This window comes from Chiloscyllium plagiosum, chromosome 22, assembly GCF_004010195.1.
Source record: "Chiloscyllium plagiosum isolate BGI_BamShark_2017 chromosome 22, ASM401019v2, whole genome shotgun sequence".
NCBI lineage: Eukaryota > Metazoa > Chordata > Chondrichthyes > Orectolobiformes > Hemiscylliidae > Chiloscyllium > Chiloscyllium plagiosum.
Window position 1 is genome coordinate 45,355,128 of NC_057731.1, and position 20,692 is coordinate 45,375,819.

Consider the following 20,692-nt stretch of genomic DNA (forward strand, 5'->3'; position numbering starts at 1 on the left):
GCATGTGATTTTTGATTTGAAGGTTGGGTGGCCATCCTCTTGCGGTGGTTGTCAAGGTAAAAGTTGCTCTAATTTTTTACGCAACTGGTTACCTTCCAAGAATTCATGGGGGACCTGTGTGGAATCTCTCATTGCAGATGCATTAAGGCTGCTGCTGATGCAACTTATGCCAGATCAGCATAAGAAAATGAGATCAAAGCCTTTCATCTCATTTTCTTCTAATAAGGGCAGTGCTGCAACCCAGTCAGCAGGATTTGCCAACATATCAGGCTTCCCCAACATATCAGGCTTCTCCCAGTTACATGGTGCTAAAGACTGTACACACTTTGGGTTAAGAATGCAACTTCATAATGCTGTAGACTTCAATGACAGAAAAGGCTTCCATTCCATTAAAGTACAAGTCGCTGGTACCACATCTTAGAAGCTTGTACCAGGTATGCTGAATACTGCCATGCATCTATATCCTTGAGAACTCTCATGTTCTTTGATTTGTTTCAAGATCTAGATGCATTGAAATGATATTTACTGTGAAAGAAGAATAACATTATGCAATAATGGCTGATCATCCTATTGAGCAACTGCCTGACTGGGGAAAAGCCTAGATACAATGCAGCATGTTCTTCAACCAGGAACATAGTGGAGCAGTTGATTAACATCATGAGGATGAAGTTCTAATGCTTGGATCGGTCTTGGGGGAACCTTGCAGTTCTGTCCAAACTACTTGAGTAAAAGTTGACTTCCTATTTTTGACCAAAAAATCTGGAATTTTCCATGTATCTCGTGTAAATGTCGACCCTAACAGATCGACATTTGTGAGTCAAAGTATTTATCCTGTTCATAAATGTGAAGATGAGGAAATGAATTTTTTTCATGCTTTAGTGTGTTTTGATGTACAGTTCACATCAATTTGGCACAAAGGTTTACGATGGATCAAGTCAGACTCAGGCAAAAGTCTCCCTTTGTGTGCAATTCAGCTGAGCTCAGTTCCCCTGTAGCACTCGCAGAATGCAATCATATATCTAGTAGTGACTTTGAAGTTTTTTCATCATCTTGTGTAAAAATGCCCTTCAGAAAAAGCAAAACAAAAGCAGTGTTTAATTTGAAAGTTATTGAAGCTACAGAGAAGACAATACCTGTGTAGCAGCAAGAGGATTTTGTGTTTCGAAGGAACTGGAGAGAGACTGGAGAAAGATATCGAGCCAACTTCAGACAGTGCCAATATGAAAGTGTGCCAACAGAGGTAAACCTAGCAAGTGGCCACAACTGGAGAAAACAGTTGCTGAGTGGGCACTTGAAAAATTGTCAAAATGGAAAATGTGTTAGTTGTGAAGCCATCCACATCCATGCACAAAACAAATCCGAGGAGGATGAAAATTTCGGATTTTAAGGCAAGTGCTGGACATTGCACAAGGTGCTTGAGAACGCATGACTCAAGACTCCAGCAGATTGCACAAAAGCTGCCTGCTGAACAGTGAGTTAAGATATTACAGTTTCACTGGTTTGTAAATAGAAATTAGCAGAAGGAAGGCTACAAGTTATCATGCATTGGAAACATGGATGAAATGCCTGTTACTCTCGACATGCTGGAGAATCAAACCATGAATCAAAAAGGAGAAAAAACAGTATTGGTGAAAACCACTGGCTGTGGGAAGAGTAGGGAGAAAGTGAGGACTGCAGGTGCTGCAGATCAGAGTCAAAAAGTGTTTTGCTGGAAAAGCACAGCCGGTCAGGCAGCATCCAAGGAGCAGGAGAGTCAACGTTTCGAGCATAAGCTCTTCATCAGGAATGTGGGGGAGGCCCAAGGGGGCTGAGAATGTGTTAGGTAGATGGAGGTGGGGTGGGGTGATGGTGATAGGGTGGAGTGGATAGGTGGGAAGGAAGATGGACAGGTAGGACAGTTCAAGAGGGTAGTGCTGAGTTGGATGGTTGGATCTGGGATAAGGTGGGAGGAATGGAGATAAGGAAATCAGCATTGATCCCGTGTGGTTGGAGGATCCCAAGGCAGAAGATGAGGTGTTCTTCCTCCAGGCGTTTGGTGGCTAGAATCTGGTGGTGGAAGTTTACTTTAGTTCTTTCTTGTATTGCTGATGGCACATGTTAAAACTGGTGGCTATTTTTAAGAGAAAAACTTTGTCAAAGGAGAAATTTCCAAAAGGAGTTGTCATGCATATGCATCCACAAGGCTGGATGGATGAAGGCGGATGTAGAAAATGGATAAAGGAAGTTTGGAATTTATGACCTGATGGACAAATACATTAGACATTACAGAGGATGAATATCTATGGGATGACATAGATGAAGAAGACAAAGTGGATGACGTGCTCCCTCTAACTACAGACAGCGTAGATGAAGAGGATCCATACGATGAATCATTCATCCTGCTGATTATGAAGCTTTATTCAGTGGTGAAGATGTTGAAAAGTGTGACTTTGCAGGGTTTTAATGAACTTTTGTATTTGAAGATGTGCCATGTAATTGTATTTTAAAGCAATATTATATTTCTACTTCACTTATTGTATGTATAAATAGAAAAAGGTTACTCATTAATTTTTGTTTCTATTGTCTTTATCTGGTAATTACTGTAATTCATTTTTTTTCTTTATTTGTTTAGAGATCAATTGGGTTTCTGTTAATGATATGGTATTTTGGGCGGTAGCCTGAATTTTAACCCCTCGAAATCACTATCAATGTAATAGTCGACCCCATAAATTTAACCTTTAAAAAGAGTCTAAAATTTACATGAGTATAAATGCCTCCTAATCCTATGCTGTGTTCTGCACAGTTGAAGCAGGTTAAGTGAGGATACAATGGACTGTGAAGAGCTAGGACAGCACCAACAATCTTCTCAGAAGAAAGAGGAGAACATTCAGCGAGGAGGACATCAACTTCAGCAATGCAGCATTAGGCACAATAAGCCAAAAAATTGAGACCCACATCCAATAGAGTTGGTCGAAAGAACTGCGGATGCTGTAAATCAGAAACCTTGAGGAAGGGTCACTTGAGCCGAAACGTTAACTCTGAATTTTCTCTACAGATGCTGCTAGACCTGCTGAGCTTTTCCAGCAATTTCTGCTTTTGTTTCCAATAGATTTGAGTTAGGCTGGGTTATGGAGTCATAGAGATGTACAGCATGGAAACAGACCCTTTGGTTCAACTCGTCCATGCTGACCAGATATCCCAACCTAATCTAGTCACATTTGCCAGCACCTGGCCCATATCCCCATTCCGGTTCAGATACCCATTCAGATGCCTTTAAATGCTGTAATTGTACCAGCCTCCACCACTTCCTCTGGCAGCTCATTCCATACACGCACCACCCTCTGCGTGATAAGGCTGCCCCTTGGGACCCTTATAAATCTTTCCCCTCTCACCCTAAACCCTCTAGTTCTGGACTCCCTACCCCAGTGAAAAGACCTTGTCTATTTACCCTATCCATGCCCCTCATGATTTTATAAACCTCTTTAGGTCACCCCTCAGCCTCTGACGCTCTAGGGAGAATAGCTCTAGCCTATTCAACCTCTCCCTGTAGCTCAAATCCTCCAACCCAAGGAACATATTTGTAAATCTTTTTTGAACCCTTTCAAGTTTCACAACAAAGAGTAATTGTGAGCAAGATAATTGAAAATTGGATGGGAACCAGACCAGGAGTACCCGCAAAAGTCCTAGTTGAAAGTGGGCGAGATTTTGCTAATGATTAAATTAGAGATATGTGTGAGAATTATAAGCATTGAGGAAATAAACATGGCAATGGAAAATCAATTTCATAATGGAGCTCATGACAGAAATCACACAGAGAGACAAGTTGCTTCATAAACACTTAGTAACCCAACCAAGTTGTAAATTAACACCTGCCTGATAGTCCATAGCAAATGGAGAAGGGGAGAGGCGGGGGTGTGATTAGTGCAACGCTGTGACTGAGTATGGATAGCGATTCCAGATGACCACTACAAAAAGTGGTACATTATTAGAGTCACATATATGCTAGAAGGGGACAGTGAATGGAGAAATGCTCTTTGTATAGGGAAGGTAGGAAAAGCTGTTGGGATGGCATGATGGTTCAGTGTTTAGCAATACTACTTCACAGTGCTAGGGTCCTAGTTCAATTCCAGCCTCAGGTGACAGTCTGTGTGGAGTTTGCATGTTCTCCCCATGTTTGTGTGATTTTTCTCCAGGTGCTCCGGTTTCCTCCCACTATCCAAAAGATGTGGAGGTTAGGTGAATTGGCCTTGCTAAATTGCCCCATAGTCTTCAGGGATGTGTAGGTTAGGTGCACTAATCAGGGAAAATGTAGAGTAATAGGGGAGGAAAATGGGTCTGGGTGGGTTACTCTTAAGAGGGTCAGTGTGGACTTGTTGGGTCTAATGGTCTGTTTCCACACTGTAGGAATTCTATGAACATGCACCTGAGATTATGTGTTAATCAATATGAATTCTGTATTCTTGCAAAATGGAAAGTTTCAAAGGGACGTATTTATGAAATCATCTACAGTAAATAAGTTATATATATGAACCAAGCGTCTTAGCTCAGTGGTGGGGAAGTTATTAGAAATAATTCTGAAGACCAGAACGTGTGCATACTTGGAGACACATGGATCAATCGGGGCTAGTCAACATGGATTTATTTCAAATGAAGGTCGTGTTTGTCAAATTTGATCAAATGTTTTGGGGGGTAACCAGGAGTGTTGATGAGGGTAATGCATCTGATATGGTCTACATGGACTTTAGCAAGGTTTTTGATAAGATCCCCCATGGCAAACTAGTCAGGAAAGTAACAGACTATGGGGTCTAAAGCAAAATGACACAATGGATCCAAAATTGGCTGAGAGGCAGGAAGCAGAAAGTGATGGTAAGAGGGGATGTTCCTGTGACTGGAATTTTATTTCCAATGGGATTCTGCAGGACTCGACTCTGGGCCCTTGTTGGTTGTGGTGTACATTAATGATTTTGAATTAAGTGCAGGGGGGTATGATCAAGAGATTTGTGGATGATATGAAAATCGGTACAGTGGTAAATAGTAACGAGAAGAGCATCTAGGAGGATATAAATATTTTCATTTGGTGGGTAGAACAGTGTCAAGTGGAATTCAACCTGGAAAAATGTGAGATAATGCACTTCAGGAATGCTAATAAAACAAGGAATTATGCTATAAACGTTAGGACTCTGGAAAGTACTGAAGATTAGTATTATTTTCTGTCTCCCTCAACACAGTCACAGCTATCTCAGAACAGCTACAGAATGTGGAAAATTGCCCAAGCATTGCCTGTCTGCATACTGGAAAAGGTGTCAAGAATTGGCTGGTTCATTGGTCTAGGGGTCTGATACTTGTTTTGGAGTGAACTGCAAAACAACATGTAAGACTTCCTGGGTTCAATTGCTGGCTGAGCCCTCATTTATGCCCACTTGGTTGTACAAATCTTGAATGAGCTTTGAGGGCTCTTGTGCCACAGTTGTAGTCCCAACCTCTGAGCAAGGAGAGCCAGGTTCAAGTCCTACCTGCTGCAGGGGTGTGTCATAATATCTCCAACCAGGTTAATTAGAAGTTATTTTTTAAAATGTCAAATCCAATCCAGCCAATTACTATCTTGCATGTTACTCTCCATTATCAGTAAAGTAATGGAAGGGGTCATCAACAGTGCTATCAAGCAGCACTTATTCAAAAGTAAACCTACTCACTGACACCGAAGGAGCTTATGTCAGACTTAGGTCTAAATGTGGAGAGAAGTGTGAATGAATGAACTCCAGGGATGAGGCAGTAGTGGCTGCTCTTCATATCAAGACAGCATTCGATCAAGTGTGGCAGCAAGGAGCTGTGTGGAGTTCAGGGGACAACCTCTTTAGTATTTGGAGACATAACTGGCTCGGAGGAAAATGTTTCTGTTGTTGGAGGCCTTGGAATTACTCCCCTTTTTAATGGTCGTTGAATTTATACAAAATTATCTTTATTCTTCACTCCATACCTGTCTCAAACAGTGAGAACACCAGCCTCCTATTTAACTTGGCAGAAAGGAAGTAAACAAGAGAGTTGGGCACATCAGCATTTTATCCAAGGTGTGGCTGTGTAAAGCCATTGAAATTTATCTGCAGAGCACTGTGTACAATAAGCATTCCAATCATCAAATAACGTCTTGGATAAGATTAACTTCTGTGATTGCAGAACAGAATTCTTGTAACCAGGCTGCATCTTATTTACACCAACTTTAGGCTTGTGAAATTTGATACCTTTGATTTCCTTCATGGCTTATCCACATTCTTCCTGAGAAGCCTTGCAAGAGCAAACAACAATAATCTATTGAACAAGATATGACCTTGAGTACATATTGTATTGTTGTGTATAAAAGTAGAATAAGTGCCATTGTTAGGAAGGATTCAAATTACAGTTCCCTGTATTGAAAATTGCTGATTGATTGCCTAATCACCTAGGAACGACAAATACTGTACACTGATCCCACCAGTTCTTTTTCTCATACTCTGTAATGTCTCAGTTTCAATTCAACATACTTTGCTAATAATACAGCTGGTTAAACTTCTCTCTTTCCCCCCCATCTACCTACTTCCTTTCCAAAGAACACAAGTAATAGATGGCAGGGAGATGGTGGCATAAGAGAGTAAGACCATTGGACTAGGAAACAGGGTGAGGTTTATTCTTTGCTGGCACAGATTCAAATCTCACCACTGGTGGAATTCAAATTTAATTAATATATGTGGGATTGAAAACTCACAATGTACCATGTAACCATCATTAATTGTTATAAAAACCAATCTGGTTCATGAATGTCTTTTAGGGAAGGAAATTTGCTGTCCCTACTTGCTCTGGCTTACCTTTGACTCCAGATCAAGTCCAATGTGGTTGACTCTTAGCTGCCCCATGAAATGACCAAGAAGGTCACTTAAAAAGGTGATTAGGGACGGGAAACAAATGCTGAACCTGCCAGTGACATCAACATCCCATGAAAGGATTTTTTTTAAAGTAAAAAGACCATTCAACTGCTCAATAATTGGCTAAACAACATATTTTGGCAAGTTGGTTTACACAACTTTTAAAAAAGGAACGAGTAGGCCATTTAGCTCTTCAAATCCATTCTGTTATTCAACAGGATCATGGCTGATCTCCAACTTCAACACCATTTTCCTACACTATCCTATATCCCTGCTTATTTTTTTATGTAGAAATCTATTGCTATCAGTCTTAAACATGCTCAGTGTCTACAGTAATGCTCTGCTCTGGAGAGACTATGATTCACTACCCACTGTGTGAAGAAATTCGTTCTCTTCTGAGTCCTAAAAAATCTGCTCCTTATTCTGACTCCCCTGTATCTACACTCTTTAGTCATGATGACTTGGAGGTGCCGGTGTTGGACTGGGGTGGACAAAGTTAAAAATTTTTAACTTCAGTCTTGGGAAGCACCATCCTGCATTTATCCTATTGATCTCTATAAGAATTTTCTATGTTTGAATGAGACCACCCTCGTGCATCTAAAACTGAGAATCTAATCCCAGCCCACTTAAATCGGTCATCACAGGGCTGTCCCTCTATCAAGCAATTAGCTTGGTGCAAGTTTGTCACATTCCCTCTGTGCCAAGTACATTTTTTCTCAGGTAAGGAGATTAAACATCCATGCAATATTTCAACTATGATTGCACCAAGGTATTATTTAATCTCAGGAAGACATCTTTATTCCTATACCCACATTCTTTTATAATAAAGACCAATAAGTCATAAGCCACTATGTTTTTAAAGTCATTCATGATATCTGGGTGACTCTGGCCTGGACAATATTTAATTCCCATCCCGAATTGCTCTTGTGAAGGTGGTGTTGAGTTGCTTTCTTAAGCTGCTGTAGCCCTTGGGGTGGAGGGGTGCCCACAGTAATAAGAGGATGGAAATTCCAGGATCTTGGCCCAGGGAACAGTGGTATATTTCTCAGTCAGAGTGAAATATGCCCTGGAGGGAAACTTGCAGGTGGTGGTGTTCCCTTGTATCTGCTTCCCTTGTGCTAGAAATTAGTGATCGCGGGTTTCGAAGTTGCTCTAATTTTCTTCTTTCCGAGCCCTTTCTTTATTGCAGCCACAGAGCAGTTTGCGCACTAACTATTCACTCTCACAATCACTGATTTGAGGTAACAACTTCAAGGCAAATGGTGAGAGAGACTATCTCGCTATCTTCCAATTCTTTGTTGCTTCCCTGCAAAGAGTTGTATTTTTATAGTCTAAAGGCTCTCTGTCTCTGCATTGGTCACACATGGGATTGTAGGCAGACAGTTGTTGTTCTCCTGAGCATTCCTGATCTACATATCTCATCCAGGTTGAAAAACCAATGAACAGCCTGTCTCCTGGCAAAACTTCCTGAAACACAAACCATGGTGCCACTGAGTCTCCAACATTTTCTCCTCCACCCCAGTCACACATACTGCTTGAACAAAGGAACGGTATAAATACAACTCACGGTGAGGTCCAGTAGCTTGTTTTCAAAGGTTCAACATCTCTTTGCACACTCCTTGCTTTAAAGCAATATCCTTTCCTCATTTTGGTCCATAAACCAAAATAAGGAAAAATAAAGAGATGTGGCCTTTACAAGAGTGACAAAGTCACAAGAAACTGATAGATACACAAACAAAAATTGTTTTAGCCAATCACATGGTTAATCACATAGGATCAATGTCTCTCTTTTGTGTCCAAAATGAATGATCATTAATGCTCGCTAACAGAACCTTTTGTGTCTGTTTCACAGATTTAGTCCAGGAACTCAAACAAAATGCTGAAAATCTACAGAGCAACTATGTAAAGGTAAGAACAGTGAAACAGCAGTGTTTTTTTAGTTTTTAGATTGAATGGATGAAGTATTGAAATTGTAAAGTATCTCCAAGAAATGTCAGCTTTAACATTCCACCAATTCCTATGTACAAAGGAAAGCCAATACCGGACAACCCCAATCAGTTGCCCTGACCACTTTCACCTCGAGGCCAAAGGTGATTCCACCTCCTCCTCACTCAATAAAGAAATTGTCTGTTTGCACCTATGACATATTAATCAGGGTAACCAACTCTTAAGAGGTTTGAGTTATAAAGATAGGCTGTACATTTTTCATTGGAGCATAGGAAGTTGAGAGGTTACCTCATAGAAGTTTATAAAATCATGAAGGGTATATGGTGGTTGTCTTTTTGCTAGGATGAGGGATTTCAAGACTAGGAGGCATATTTTTAAGGTGAGAGGAGAGAGATTTAAAAAAGACACGAGGGACTTTTTTTTTTACACAGAGGGTGGTTTGCATGTGGAGTGACTTCCAGAGGAAGTGGTGGGTGGTGGGAACAATTATAATGTTTAAAAGACATTTGGGTAGGTACATAAATAGGAAAGGTTTGGTGGGATATGAGCCAGGAGCAGGCAGGTAGTACTAGTTTAGTTTGGGATTATGTTCAGCATGGACTGGTGGGACTGAAGAATCTGTTTCCATGCTGTATGACTCTGATTCCATATACCCATACTAAGAAAGACTGAATATATTATGCTAGAATGCACTCCCCAGAGCATGGATTCAGTTCCTAAGTCAAAAGGCCTGGTTGCTTTAGAATGCTGGTCTGAGCCTGACAGCCTCTCCCTGCTGTATGAATTGTGACCCTACATTAAAATGTATTGGCTTCCATTCCAGTGCATGAGAACTCAGTTAAACATGTACTTACCCTAGAGCAGTGTTGTGGACTCAGACTAAGCACTGAGGGAGCACTTTGATGTTGCAAACATTGTAAATATGAAACTGAGGCCTCATCTGCCACTTCTTAAGATTTAGGTGGAGGTAAGGAAACATCTGCCTGAATTTGTAAAATAGACCTTATGGTCAGCAGCATCCTCTGAACATCACCAAAAACAAGATCACAGGCCTACTATCCTACTTTATCTGAGATGGCCCACTCTGTGTCAACTGGTTAATATTTGTACATGCATGACACATACATGCTTGACTACAAAGCAAATTAGATATCTACATATGTGAGATGTGATAATGTATTAAATAAGTGAAAGTATTATTGAGAATTGTTGAAATTTTGTCAATGCTTTTTTCCTTGCACTCATCAGGTCAATTCAGAAGAATATCAATTCTAGAGGAAAAGCCAACATTTACATTTCATGACATTCCCAGTTAGTTTTGTCAAGTAGACCCTAATTTCCATGGAGAATGCACCAATTAATGAGGATTGACAATTTACAGCCAAGCTTTGCTTGAGCAACAGGTGAAGCCCTCTGTTTTACTCTGGTACAATGCAGTAGCAATATTAATGGGTGCATTCACTATGGCAACTCTTCCACAATCAGTGTCCTCTCACCAACCTATTAGGACCCTCCTTTCATAAGGTATAAACATTCAATACTTGGGCAATTCACAGGAAAACAAAGTGAAAATCTTTGACAAAATTTTTTTTTTTGGCATCTCAAGTTTTGTGTTACCAAATGACTACTTAAAAGTGTTTCAAAATAATGCAGAGAGGTGTCACATTTAAGCATGTGATATATTGTGAGATATTGAATGAGATGAGGAGTTCCAAAGTTTGGAGATTCTTATAAAAATGATTCAGGATGGAAAATGGGTGAAATCAATCTTGGGCATTAGTGATCATTAGTAAAGTGTTTTACTCTCCAATCAGTTTGCTTTACTACTGAATCAAATTGGAAAGAAAATCAGGCTCAGTATTAAATAAGCTACTGATTTACAATTGTTTCATATGTGCCACTAACAAACATCAATTTGCCCCCCAACTGAGTCCTTCAGTTCCAGACCTAGAGCTAACAAATATTAGTTTATAATCTTCATCTCATCCAGGTTCTGAAGTATGAGATTGGCTTCATTGTTTGTGCAGCTATTGGAATTCTCTTCTTCCTCTTCATGCCCTTGGTCGGTGTTTGTTTCTGTTGCTGTCGGTGTTGTGGGAACTGTGGAGGAAAGATGTACCAGGAGCAGAAAAAGTCAATGAACTGTAGAAGGAGGACACTAGCAGCCATCTTGGTCATGGTTACAACAGTGATTCTGTGAGTATTGTTTCTCTTTTTCTGAAGTTACAGAAGTCTTTGTGTATATTTTCTGCATGGATTTGATTTTATGAAGGACCATATAGGAAGGAAACAGATTTTAATTTCATAATTAACAGATTTTCAAATAAACACTCCAAAGGTAGGTACAGCATGGAGTTGGATACAAAGTAAAGCTCTCCCTACTCTTTTAAACTGAAAGTAATCTGAAACTAAGGCTTCCTCAACATTGTACCCAGTTAAAGCAAGAGGTCAGTTACAGAGTAAAGTTTGCTTTACATTATCCCCATTAGGTACAGCAAGGGGTTAGATACAGACTAAAGCTCCCTCTAAGCTGTCCTTATCAAACTCTCCCAGGACAGGTATAGCACAGAGTTAGATAGAGTAAAGCATCCAATGTTCTACATCAAACATTGTAGGGAGGAAGTGAGGAATGAGATGCTGGAGATCAGAGTCGAAGGGTGTGGTGCTGAAAAAGCACAGCTGGTCAGGCAGCATCTGAGGAGCAGGAGAGTCAACACTTCAGGCATAAGCCTTTCATGACAAATCTGCTTCCTGATGAAGGGCTTATGCCAAAAACATCGACTCTCCTGCTCCTCGGATGCTGCCTGACTGGCTGTGCTTTTTCAGCACCACACCCTTTGACACTGAACATCAAACGTTTTGTGGTACAAAACTTGAACATTTCTGAAATAAGACATGTTTGTTAAAGCTTTACACATCAGGATATATTCCAATAGAGTGTTGGCACTTTTGAAATAATTTTGCTACCAGCAGAGCCTGGTATTTTCAGTGCATGTTGTGACCCACATACCCATTTTTAGAATTCATAATTGATCATAGCAGTTAAAAATGTCAGCCATTAGTTGGTCTTATCTTTGCATGCTCAAATTTTTAGATTCCTTCCATTGCATGTTATTAAAAATGCAAATTGATAGCCTTCAGTGAAGGAAAGAGCATCAGAGTGAACAGGGAAAATAAATGGGTGTTCTTAGGCAATCTGACAGAAGATTTGAGAAAGAAAAATGCAAATGTTGAGAAAAAAAAGCGATAAATGCAATGTCAAACTAAATAATGGAAGAAAAAGAAAAAAAGAGGGAAATAAAATTGGATTGAGAGAGAAAAATAACAGTTGGTAAAGTTAAAAAATATCAAAATGCAAAACCAACATTTTTAAGATCTTTAATTAGAACAGAACATTAAAGTGCAGTACAGGCCCTTTGGCCCACGATCTTGCACCGACCTGTGAAACCAATCTGAAGCCCACCTAACTTGCACTATTTTCATCCAGATGTCTATCTAATGACCATTTAAATGCCCTTAAAGTTGGCAAGTCTGCTACTGTTCTAGGCAGTGCGTTCAACACCCCTACTATTGAGTCAAGAAATTCTTGACATCTGTCCTATATCCATCACCCCCCAATTTAAAGCTATAACCCCTCAAAACCTGAAGTTGAGACTCCACAATTGTAATGTCAATTCTCACTGGGATAATATACTGGAAATAAAGACCCCCCAATCTCAGAATCATCACAAATGCTAAAGATTATACCTGTCTTTTTGACCTAAGTTGACAGAAAGCATGGACCAGATTTCTGTTCTTAACCAGAGTTACTAATATATTGCACATTGATTATGGCTATAGGTAGACAACTATTAAATGTTGATTTATAACTCTACTAGGTAGAACTCTAGCTCCCTTATAAACTTTCCCTACAAACACATACAGAAAGATAGATAGATGTGAAAAAAAAAGTGATTTTGATGGAGGGAAAACTGGGAACATGGTCCAATGGTTCCTGACTAAAGGACGTACTGAGATGATCCTTTTGGCTTACCAGGACTTGATGCTCCTCAATTTCTTTTACTCAGATACTTTCACCTGCTTGCAAGATGTTCAGAGCAACTGGTTCACAACTGTTTTGACTTATGTGTTAAATACCATAGTCCTCAGCAACTGATGAGAGAAATAATTGACTTTCTACAGGCTTGAGGTTTCTTTTTATTTAGCTGCAGAAAGACCAACATCATCTCTGTTTCTGGGGGACATTACTGGCCATTTTTTGTTCCCACCCACAAGCTGTTCACCTGCCTGATAGCCAATCATATAGTTGTTTCTGGATTAGTGGTGCTGGAAGAGCACAGCAGTTCAGGCAGCATCCAAGGAGCTTCGAAATCGACATTTCGGGCAAAAGCCCTTCATCAGGAGTTGTTGGCAGACAGCAGGTTTTTGTTGTTAACACCTGGTCATCACTCCACAGACCAATCAGCTACTTGTTGCCAGCTGAATCTCACTTTGCACTCAGGCCCTAATGCCATTTCACCTGTAACTAAATCACTTGCATGCGTTGAAGAGACAACAATGTAAGCACAACTTACAATCATTTTTTGGCAACTTGCTTTTAAAAAGTGCAGCAATACCTTGCACAATCCTTGAGTTTTAAAAAGTAATTTCCCTATTTCAGTCTATGTTCAAAAATACAGAGAAGTAAGAACATGCAGTTTTTGCAAGTAGTTCATTGTCAGTACCTGAGAGGACAAGATTTAGAACACTGTCATGAACTTATTGTCTATCTGTAGTAGAACTATAAGATCTTCATGCCATTCAATGCATGTCAATAGATAGTCAGACAGCAAATTGCTATTTTTGTAAAGCTATCAGTGAAGTAGCAAAACTTGGACATTACTTCTGGATATTTGAATTAAGCCACACATCTTCTCATCTGAAATTGTTGAAACATTTACGGATCAATCACATTGTAAGTTAGTAGCCCTACCATTGTTGTGGCTGCAAAATCTGTATTCATATCAAGCAACAAAAGAATTAAAATTGCATTTTTGAATACTCTGGTGTCATGAAAAGTGACACTAATGTAAAAGCACTACCTTTCTTTATTTTAAAATGCTGAAATAATGACAATTGCTTTTTCTCCTTCCTACATATCACAAACAGAATAGGAAATATCTGCATGTTTGTCAGCAATGAAAACATCTCAGAATCTTTACAGCATAGTGACAACTTACTGAAAGACACCCTAGGAAACCTGAAAAGTTACATTAACTCCATCCCAAAAGTAAGTTTTGCTTCTGTTGCAATCCTTGATATGAAGTTAAGATTTTGAATAAATTGATCATGGTAGTTGCATCTTGCAAGATACTTTGGGAATGTCCCTTCCTGAAGATTAGCCACCTTGTAAATGTAGGGGTAAATGTAGGGGAATGGGTCTGGGTGGGTTACTCTTTGGAGGGTCGGTGTGGACTTTTTGGGCTGAAGGGCCTGTTTCCACACTGTAAGTAATCTAAACTCAACATCTCATGAAAGGATAAAAGGAGGCCATTAGGCCTACTAATAAAACAAATTATAGTGGGCGTCATGGTGGCACAGTGGTTAGCACTGCTGCCTCACAGCGGCAGAAACCTGGGTTCAATTCCCGCCTCAGGCGATTGACTGTGTGGAGTTTACACATTCTCCCTGTGTCTGCATGGGTTTGCTCCGGTTTCCTCCTACAGTTCAAAAATGTGCAGGTTAGGTGAATTGGCCATGCTAAATTGCTCGTAGTGTTAGATGAGGGGGTAAATGTAGGGGAATGGGTCTGGGTGGGTTGCGCTTCGGTGGGTCAGTGAGGACTTGTTGGGCCGAAGGGCCTGTTTCGACACTGTAAGTAATCTAATCTTGATACAAGAATGTTTCTTTTCTTTACATCAGTTTCTCATTTCCACATTGACTACCAAAGAATTAGAGAAACTAACAGCTTAGCAGGGACCATTCATTACTGTGCCAATATTTTGCAAGATCTACCAGATTGTTTCCTCGCTCTTCCCGCCAACCACCCCCAACCCCACCCCCACCCCCACCCCGGTCCTATTGTTTTTTTGCCTTTTCAACTATTTAACCAATTCTTTTTGAAGGTTTCCATTGAATCGGCTACAATCACGCTTTCAGGCAGCACACTAGAGTTCTGGAGAAAAAATAATTGTGATTGTTGTTACTGAGGTTCTTGTATGATGAGACTTTCAGGGGTCACTTTTATGTATTAAAATTTTATCTTCTCTTTAAAATATTTTTTCTTCAGCAAATTACAACCATTACTAATGCCAGTGCAATACCAGTAGCCAGTGTCTCAGCTAACCTGGACAGTAAGTAACCATTTATTATTAATTGATTTGGCATGGACATCTTCTGTGCATAATTCCAGCCAATTTAGAATATTGTTAACTGCAGTACACAATGTTTATCAGCCTCTAGATAATCAAGCCAATGGCCATCACAGAATCACAATATTGTTATGGCGCAGAAGGCCATTTGTTCCATCATGCCTGAACCAGTTCCATTGTCTAGTGCCAAACTCCTGCATACCATTTCTATCCAACCAAACATCCAATGTCCTCTTGAAAGCCTCCATTGAGCCTGCCCCACCACATTTCCAGGCAGTGCATTCCATACACTAACTCCCGCTCTGTGAAGAAGTTTTCTCTCACATCACCCTTTCACATATCACTTTAAATCTATGCCTTCTTATTCTTTGCTGCTTTTACAAGCCATGATTCAATGAAATGGGTTGTATTTGAATGCAAGACCTTTGCATTCCAAAGGTGAGGATTTGAGACACACTGGTCCTGTCTAGTTTCAAAGCATTCACCTACCAACCTGATTAATAAATATTGCAAAGGTAAGTTATAATATAGGAGCTTCTGAGGGGAGAAAAGGGACACATTAAGAATAGTTTTAACTCTGGTACTGTGGTATAAAGAATCATATGGATGATAAAAGATTCAGAGCTATTAGAGGCCATAGTACAATGGTGAAGAAGAGAAGCTGGTAAAAATGAATGATACCTAAGGAAAGGGTGTACAGGAAGGAAAGAAAATGAGATCAAATGCAGCAGACAAATAAAGAAACAATTCTGATCTCAGTGCTGTCAATGATTGGAAGATGACACACCACATAGTCACATCACAGCTGTTCAATCATACATCTTGTAGTGCCATAGACCATACAATAACTGCTCTCTGTCTGCAGAAACCTTATTGAAAGTTTGTGCGAAGATTTGTAGCTCGGGTGCTCGTTGTTGTGGTTCTGTTCGCCGAGCTGGAAGTTTTTGTTGCAAACGTTTCGTCCCCTGGCTAGGCGACATCATCAGTGCTTGGGAGCCTCCTGCGAAGCGCTTCTTTGATGTTTTTTCCGGTGTTTATAGTGGTCTGTCCCTGCCGCTTCCGGTTGTCAGTTTCAGCTGTCCGCTGTAGTGGTTGGTATATTGGGTCCAGGTCGATGTGTTTGTTGATGGAGTTTGTGGATGAATGCCATGCCTCTAGGAATTCCCTGGCTGTTCTCTGTCTGGCTTGCCCTATGATAGTAGTGTTGTCCCAGTCGAATTCATGTTGCTTGTTGTCTGCGTGTGTGGCTACTAAGGATAGCTGGTCGTGTCGTTTCGTGGCTAGATGATGTTCATATATGCGGATTGTTAGCTGTCTTCCTGTTTGTCCTATATAGTGTTTTGTGCAGTCCTTGCATGGTATTTTGTACACTACATTAGTTTTGCTCATGTTGGGTATCGGGTCCTTCGTTCTGTAATGTAGTGTAGTGCAGAGAGTAATAAGACTGGAAGGAATAATGCATCAAACAAAATTTGACACTAAGCTACATAAAGTGATACGGCAGGAAGCCAAGCTCTCAGTCTACGATGTATATTTTAAGAAGCATCTTAATGAGGAGAGAACAATAGTGAAGTAAAGAGGTTTAAACAATGAAACATATAATATAGGAGTAGAAGCAGGCTATTTGGCCCTTTATGTCTGTTGTATCATTCAATGTGATCATCCACTCAGTACTCTGCTCCTGCTTTCTGCCTATGCCCTTTGATCTCTTCAGTCCGAAGAGCTACATCTTCCTTGACCATCTTCAATGTTTTGACCCCAATAATTTCGTGTAGCAGAGAATTCCATAGACTCCCACTTGCCAGCTGAAAAAAATTCTCCTAATCTGTGTCCTAAAAGGCCTACCCCACAGCCCAAACATCCTTCCTCAGATAAGGAGACCAAAACTGCACACAATACTCCAGGTTTGATCTTATCAATGCTCTATACTGTTGCAGCAAGACATTACTGCACCTGTACTTGAATCCTCTCGCAATGAAGGCCAACAAACTTCCCATGCCTGGGAATAACCTAATGAACCTTCTCTGGAATGCAACTGTTCTCTTGTTGATTAACTTTTGGTTAAGGAACACTGCCAAACTGAAGTCTTCTAGATTACCCCCATCAGAGGGAGTGACTTACTGCAGACCTGCTCTTTACCAGCTGATAACTGGAAGAACACTTAAACAGAGTTGGGTAACATTTCTATTTCCCTTTTCAAATCTCCAGTAAACAGATGAGTATCAGAGGACCACCCTCGTTACTCATCAAAAAAATTGAGATCAGGGTGGAATTAGTCATAAAGAGGAGACATATTTTTGGAACAAATACTTGTAGTGAAACTTTGAGTCCTTTCTGCTAACAGTAGTAAACACTTATTACTGTTTCCATCAACATAACAGTTTGGATTGTGAAGAGGCAGCAGCCAATTTGCATACCTGCTTCAAGCATGCACTGGCAGTATTTTTTTTATTTTGTATAACACCAAGTATTTACATGGTTTATAGCCCATTAGTTAAATTTGTGTCCATACAATTTTCATGAGACATACAGTCCTAATGTTAAGGATATATAAAATTCAAATAACTGTGGGTCAGGAGTCAAATATAAGTCAGAATAGGAGAAAGTAAGGACTGCAGATGCTGGAGATCAGAGTTGAGAGTGTGGTGCTGGAAAAGTGCACCAGGTCAGGCAGCATCTGAGGAGCAGGACAATCAATGTTTTGGGCATAAGTCTTATGCCCGAAACGTCAACTCTCCTGTTCCTCAGATGCTGCCTGACCTGCTGTGCTTTTTCAGCACCACGCTCTGGACGTATATCAGAATAGGTAAGATTGTAAAGGACATGAGTCAACCAGATGGGTTTTACTGATATTTGATGACATCTTCATGGTCACCATTTACATTTTACATTTATCAATTAATTTGAATGTCACCAGAGCACTAGTCTAGGGACATTAACTGCCTTCTCTTCCTAGAATGCAACTGCCTGTGGAAATGCAGGTTATTACCTTTGTATAATGATATTTCCAATTATTTTTATCATTTTCAGATATAGGTTCAAGTCTTGGTAAAACAGTCTTGAAAAAGCTGGGTGAAACCATATACCCTATACTGAATTCAGCATCTCAGCTAGCACAAGGTAATGACCACAAATCTGAGCACACTGTCGAGGAAAACATGGTAACTGTCTCATTTAAGGAAGTACTATTGATGGAATAGATGGAAATATTCCTAATGGGTGGATAAGGTCAATTTAACTGTCATAGTCTGAAATTTCTTTTAAGATATCCTCTACTCTTTACACTTGAAACAATAACCTGCTCTGTCGGTGATTGTTTAAGAGAATCACAGCTGAACTAATTTATTTGGTAGGCCAGTTGGTGGACCATCTGTATAAGCAGTTTCAATAGAAGTCTTTGTTGCCATTTCTCAAAGGCCTATTATTATGTCACTATGTTTGCTTGGCTGAGCTTCAAAAGCTATGGTTATCTTAACTGTTCATGGTTTGGTGGGCAGACTGCAAAGACTATTAAAGGATTATCTGTCTTCTGAACAAAAGTGTATTTGTTTTTATAAGACACAACTATTTCAGAACAATTTAAAAGTTTGTTGCTTCCATGAATGGCGGGTTTTTTCACTATCGTATACATATTCAGAGCTGTATTAGATTTTACAAAGTTCTCTTTTATCTTTACATAGTTCTGGGGTATGACAATGAAGTAGGGAGTAAATTCATATGGAGCATAAACACTAGTGTTGACCAGTTGAGCCAAAAATCTATCTCTAAATTTTGCAAGATGGTATAATGAATTTTCTAGGAATGAAAAGTTTAACAAATGAAGAATGTTTGTGGAATCTGGGCCTATATTCGATGGAGTTTAGAAGGATGAGGGTGGATCTAATTTAAACATACAGAATACTGACTGGCCTGGCAGAGTAGATGTTGGGAAGATTTTTCCATTGGTAGGAGAGACTAGGACCTGAGGGCTTAGCCTTAGAGTAAAGAGAAGACCTTTTAGAACAGAGATAAGGAGAAATGTCTTTATCCAGAGAGGGTGGATCTATGGAATTCATTGCCACAGTTGAAAAATGTGGTGCTGGAAAAACACAGCAGGACAGGCAGCATCCGAGGAGCAGGAGATTCGACGTTTCGGGCATAAGCCCTTTTTCAGGAATTCATTGCCATAGAAGACTGTGGAGGTCAGGTCATTCAGTATATTTAAGACTGAGATAGATAGGTTCTTGAGTATCAAGGGGTTAGGGGAGAAAGCAGGAGAATGGGGTTCAGAAACTTATCAGCAATGATTGAATGGTGGAACAGACTCGATGGGCTGAATGGCCTAATCTCTGCTCCAATGTTTTATGGTCTTATATAAAATGGATGAAAATGCGGAAGAAAGTGTGCTTCCAAAACAGAAGAGATGGTTTGAAATTTCAAGGTTTATTAGAATTCTAACTGAATCATGTTACCCATGTCCTGATTGCTTTTATTCACAGTTGTCACTGAGATGAATGAAAGACTGGTGCTCATAAATTCGACAGCAGCAAAACTGCTACATCAGCAGGAGGTTCTCCAGCAGAATGTGACCATCATCCAACAAAACATTAACAGAACACTCAATATGTGTGGTTTACAATGTGTCAGCATCCAGGGCATCCTGAAGGACCTTGACCTTGTTGCCAACTTTGGAACGGTATGTGAATTGCTGGTCATTGGTTCTTACTTTTTGTCACCTCTACAACCTTAGAACTGCTCAGGACACAATAGAATCATTACTGAGTAGAAGAAGGCCATTCAACCTATTGTGACATACTGGCCCTCGTAAGGAGTAATTCATGTACTGGCCCTTCCCCGTATCCGTCCTGTTCAAACATCTGCTCTTCTCCAATTTCAGCCTCTTTTGAATCCCAAATATTCATTATTGCACCATTGCCCAGTATGCCTACAGCTCCTCGAGCTCTAATCTTTGAAATTTCCTTTCTGAAGTCGCACTGCCTCTCTTTTCTGCTTTAAGATGCTCCTTAAAAATTTAATTTGGAGTGCACCTTTCTCCATTTATAAAATCAAAGGCAAACTGATATCAGATTGGAGTGAATCATTCCCTTTTATCCACGCTCTGTAGGAGCAGATAATGAAATACATACACACCATATTGCACCAGGATGAATCTCACTCTTTTACCCATTATATACATGGTACATGTAAAGGTAAAGTAATATAAAGATACATAGTTCAGAGGGCCATAGGGCTGCTCTCTTATTAGAGAGAGAGGCAACTGGTGTGCTTTAGATTAGATTACTTACAGTGTGGAAACAGGCCCTTCGGCACAACAGGTCCACACCGACCTGCTGAAGCGCAACCCACCCAGACCCATTCCCCTACACCTAACACTACAGGCAATTTAGCATGGCCAATTCACCCAACCTGCACATTTTTGGATTGTGGGAGGAAACCGGAGCACTCAGAGGAAACCCACACAGACACGGAGAGAATGTGCAAACTCCACACAGAGAGTTGCCTGGGAATTAAACCCAGGTC

General features: G+C 40.2%; 1 protein-coding gene across 5 annotated transcripts in view; it reads left to right on the plus strand.

Moving 5' to 3' along the window:
• The window catches only part of prom2 (prominin 2), an 88,812-nt gene that overhangs the window by 16,814 nt on the left and 51,306 nt on the right, over positions 1 to 20,692 (plus strand). For 4 of the 5 annotated variants that reach the window (XM_043712938.1, XM_043712937.1, XM_043712940.1 and 1 more), the window contains exons 4-9: positions 8,728 to 8,783; positions 10,813 to 11,018; positions 13,971 to 14,091; positions 15,091 to 15,154; positions 18,203 to 18,292; positions 19,651 to 19,847. In XM_043712938.1, coding sequence (XP_043568873.1) covers positions 8,728 to 8,783; positions 10,813 to 11,018; positions 13,971 to 14,091; positions 15,091 to 15,154; positions 18,203 to 18,292; positions 19,651 to 19,847 — 734 coding nt within the window. Of the gene's footprint in view, positions 1 to 8,727; positions 8,784 to 10,812; positions 11,019 to 13,970; positions 14,092 to 15,090; positions 15,155 to 18,202; positions 18,293 to 19,650; positions 19,848 to 20,692 lie in introns of those variants that run through there. The other variant, XM_043712941.1, reaches the window with a different exon arrangement.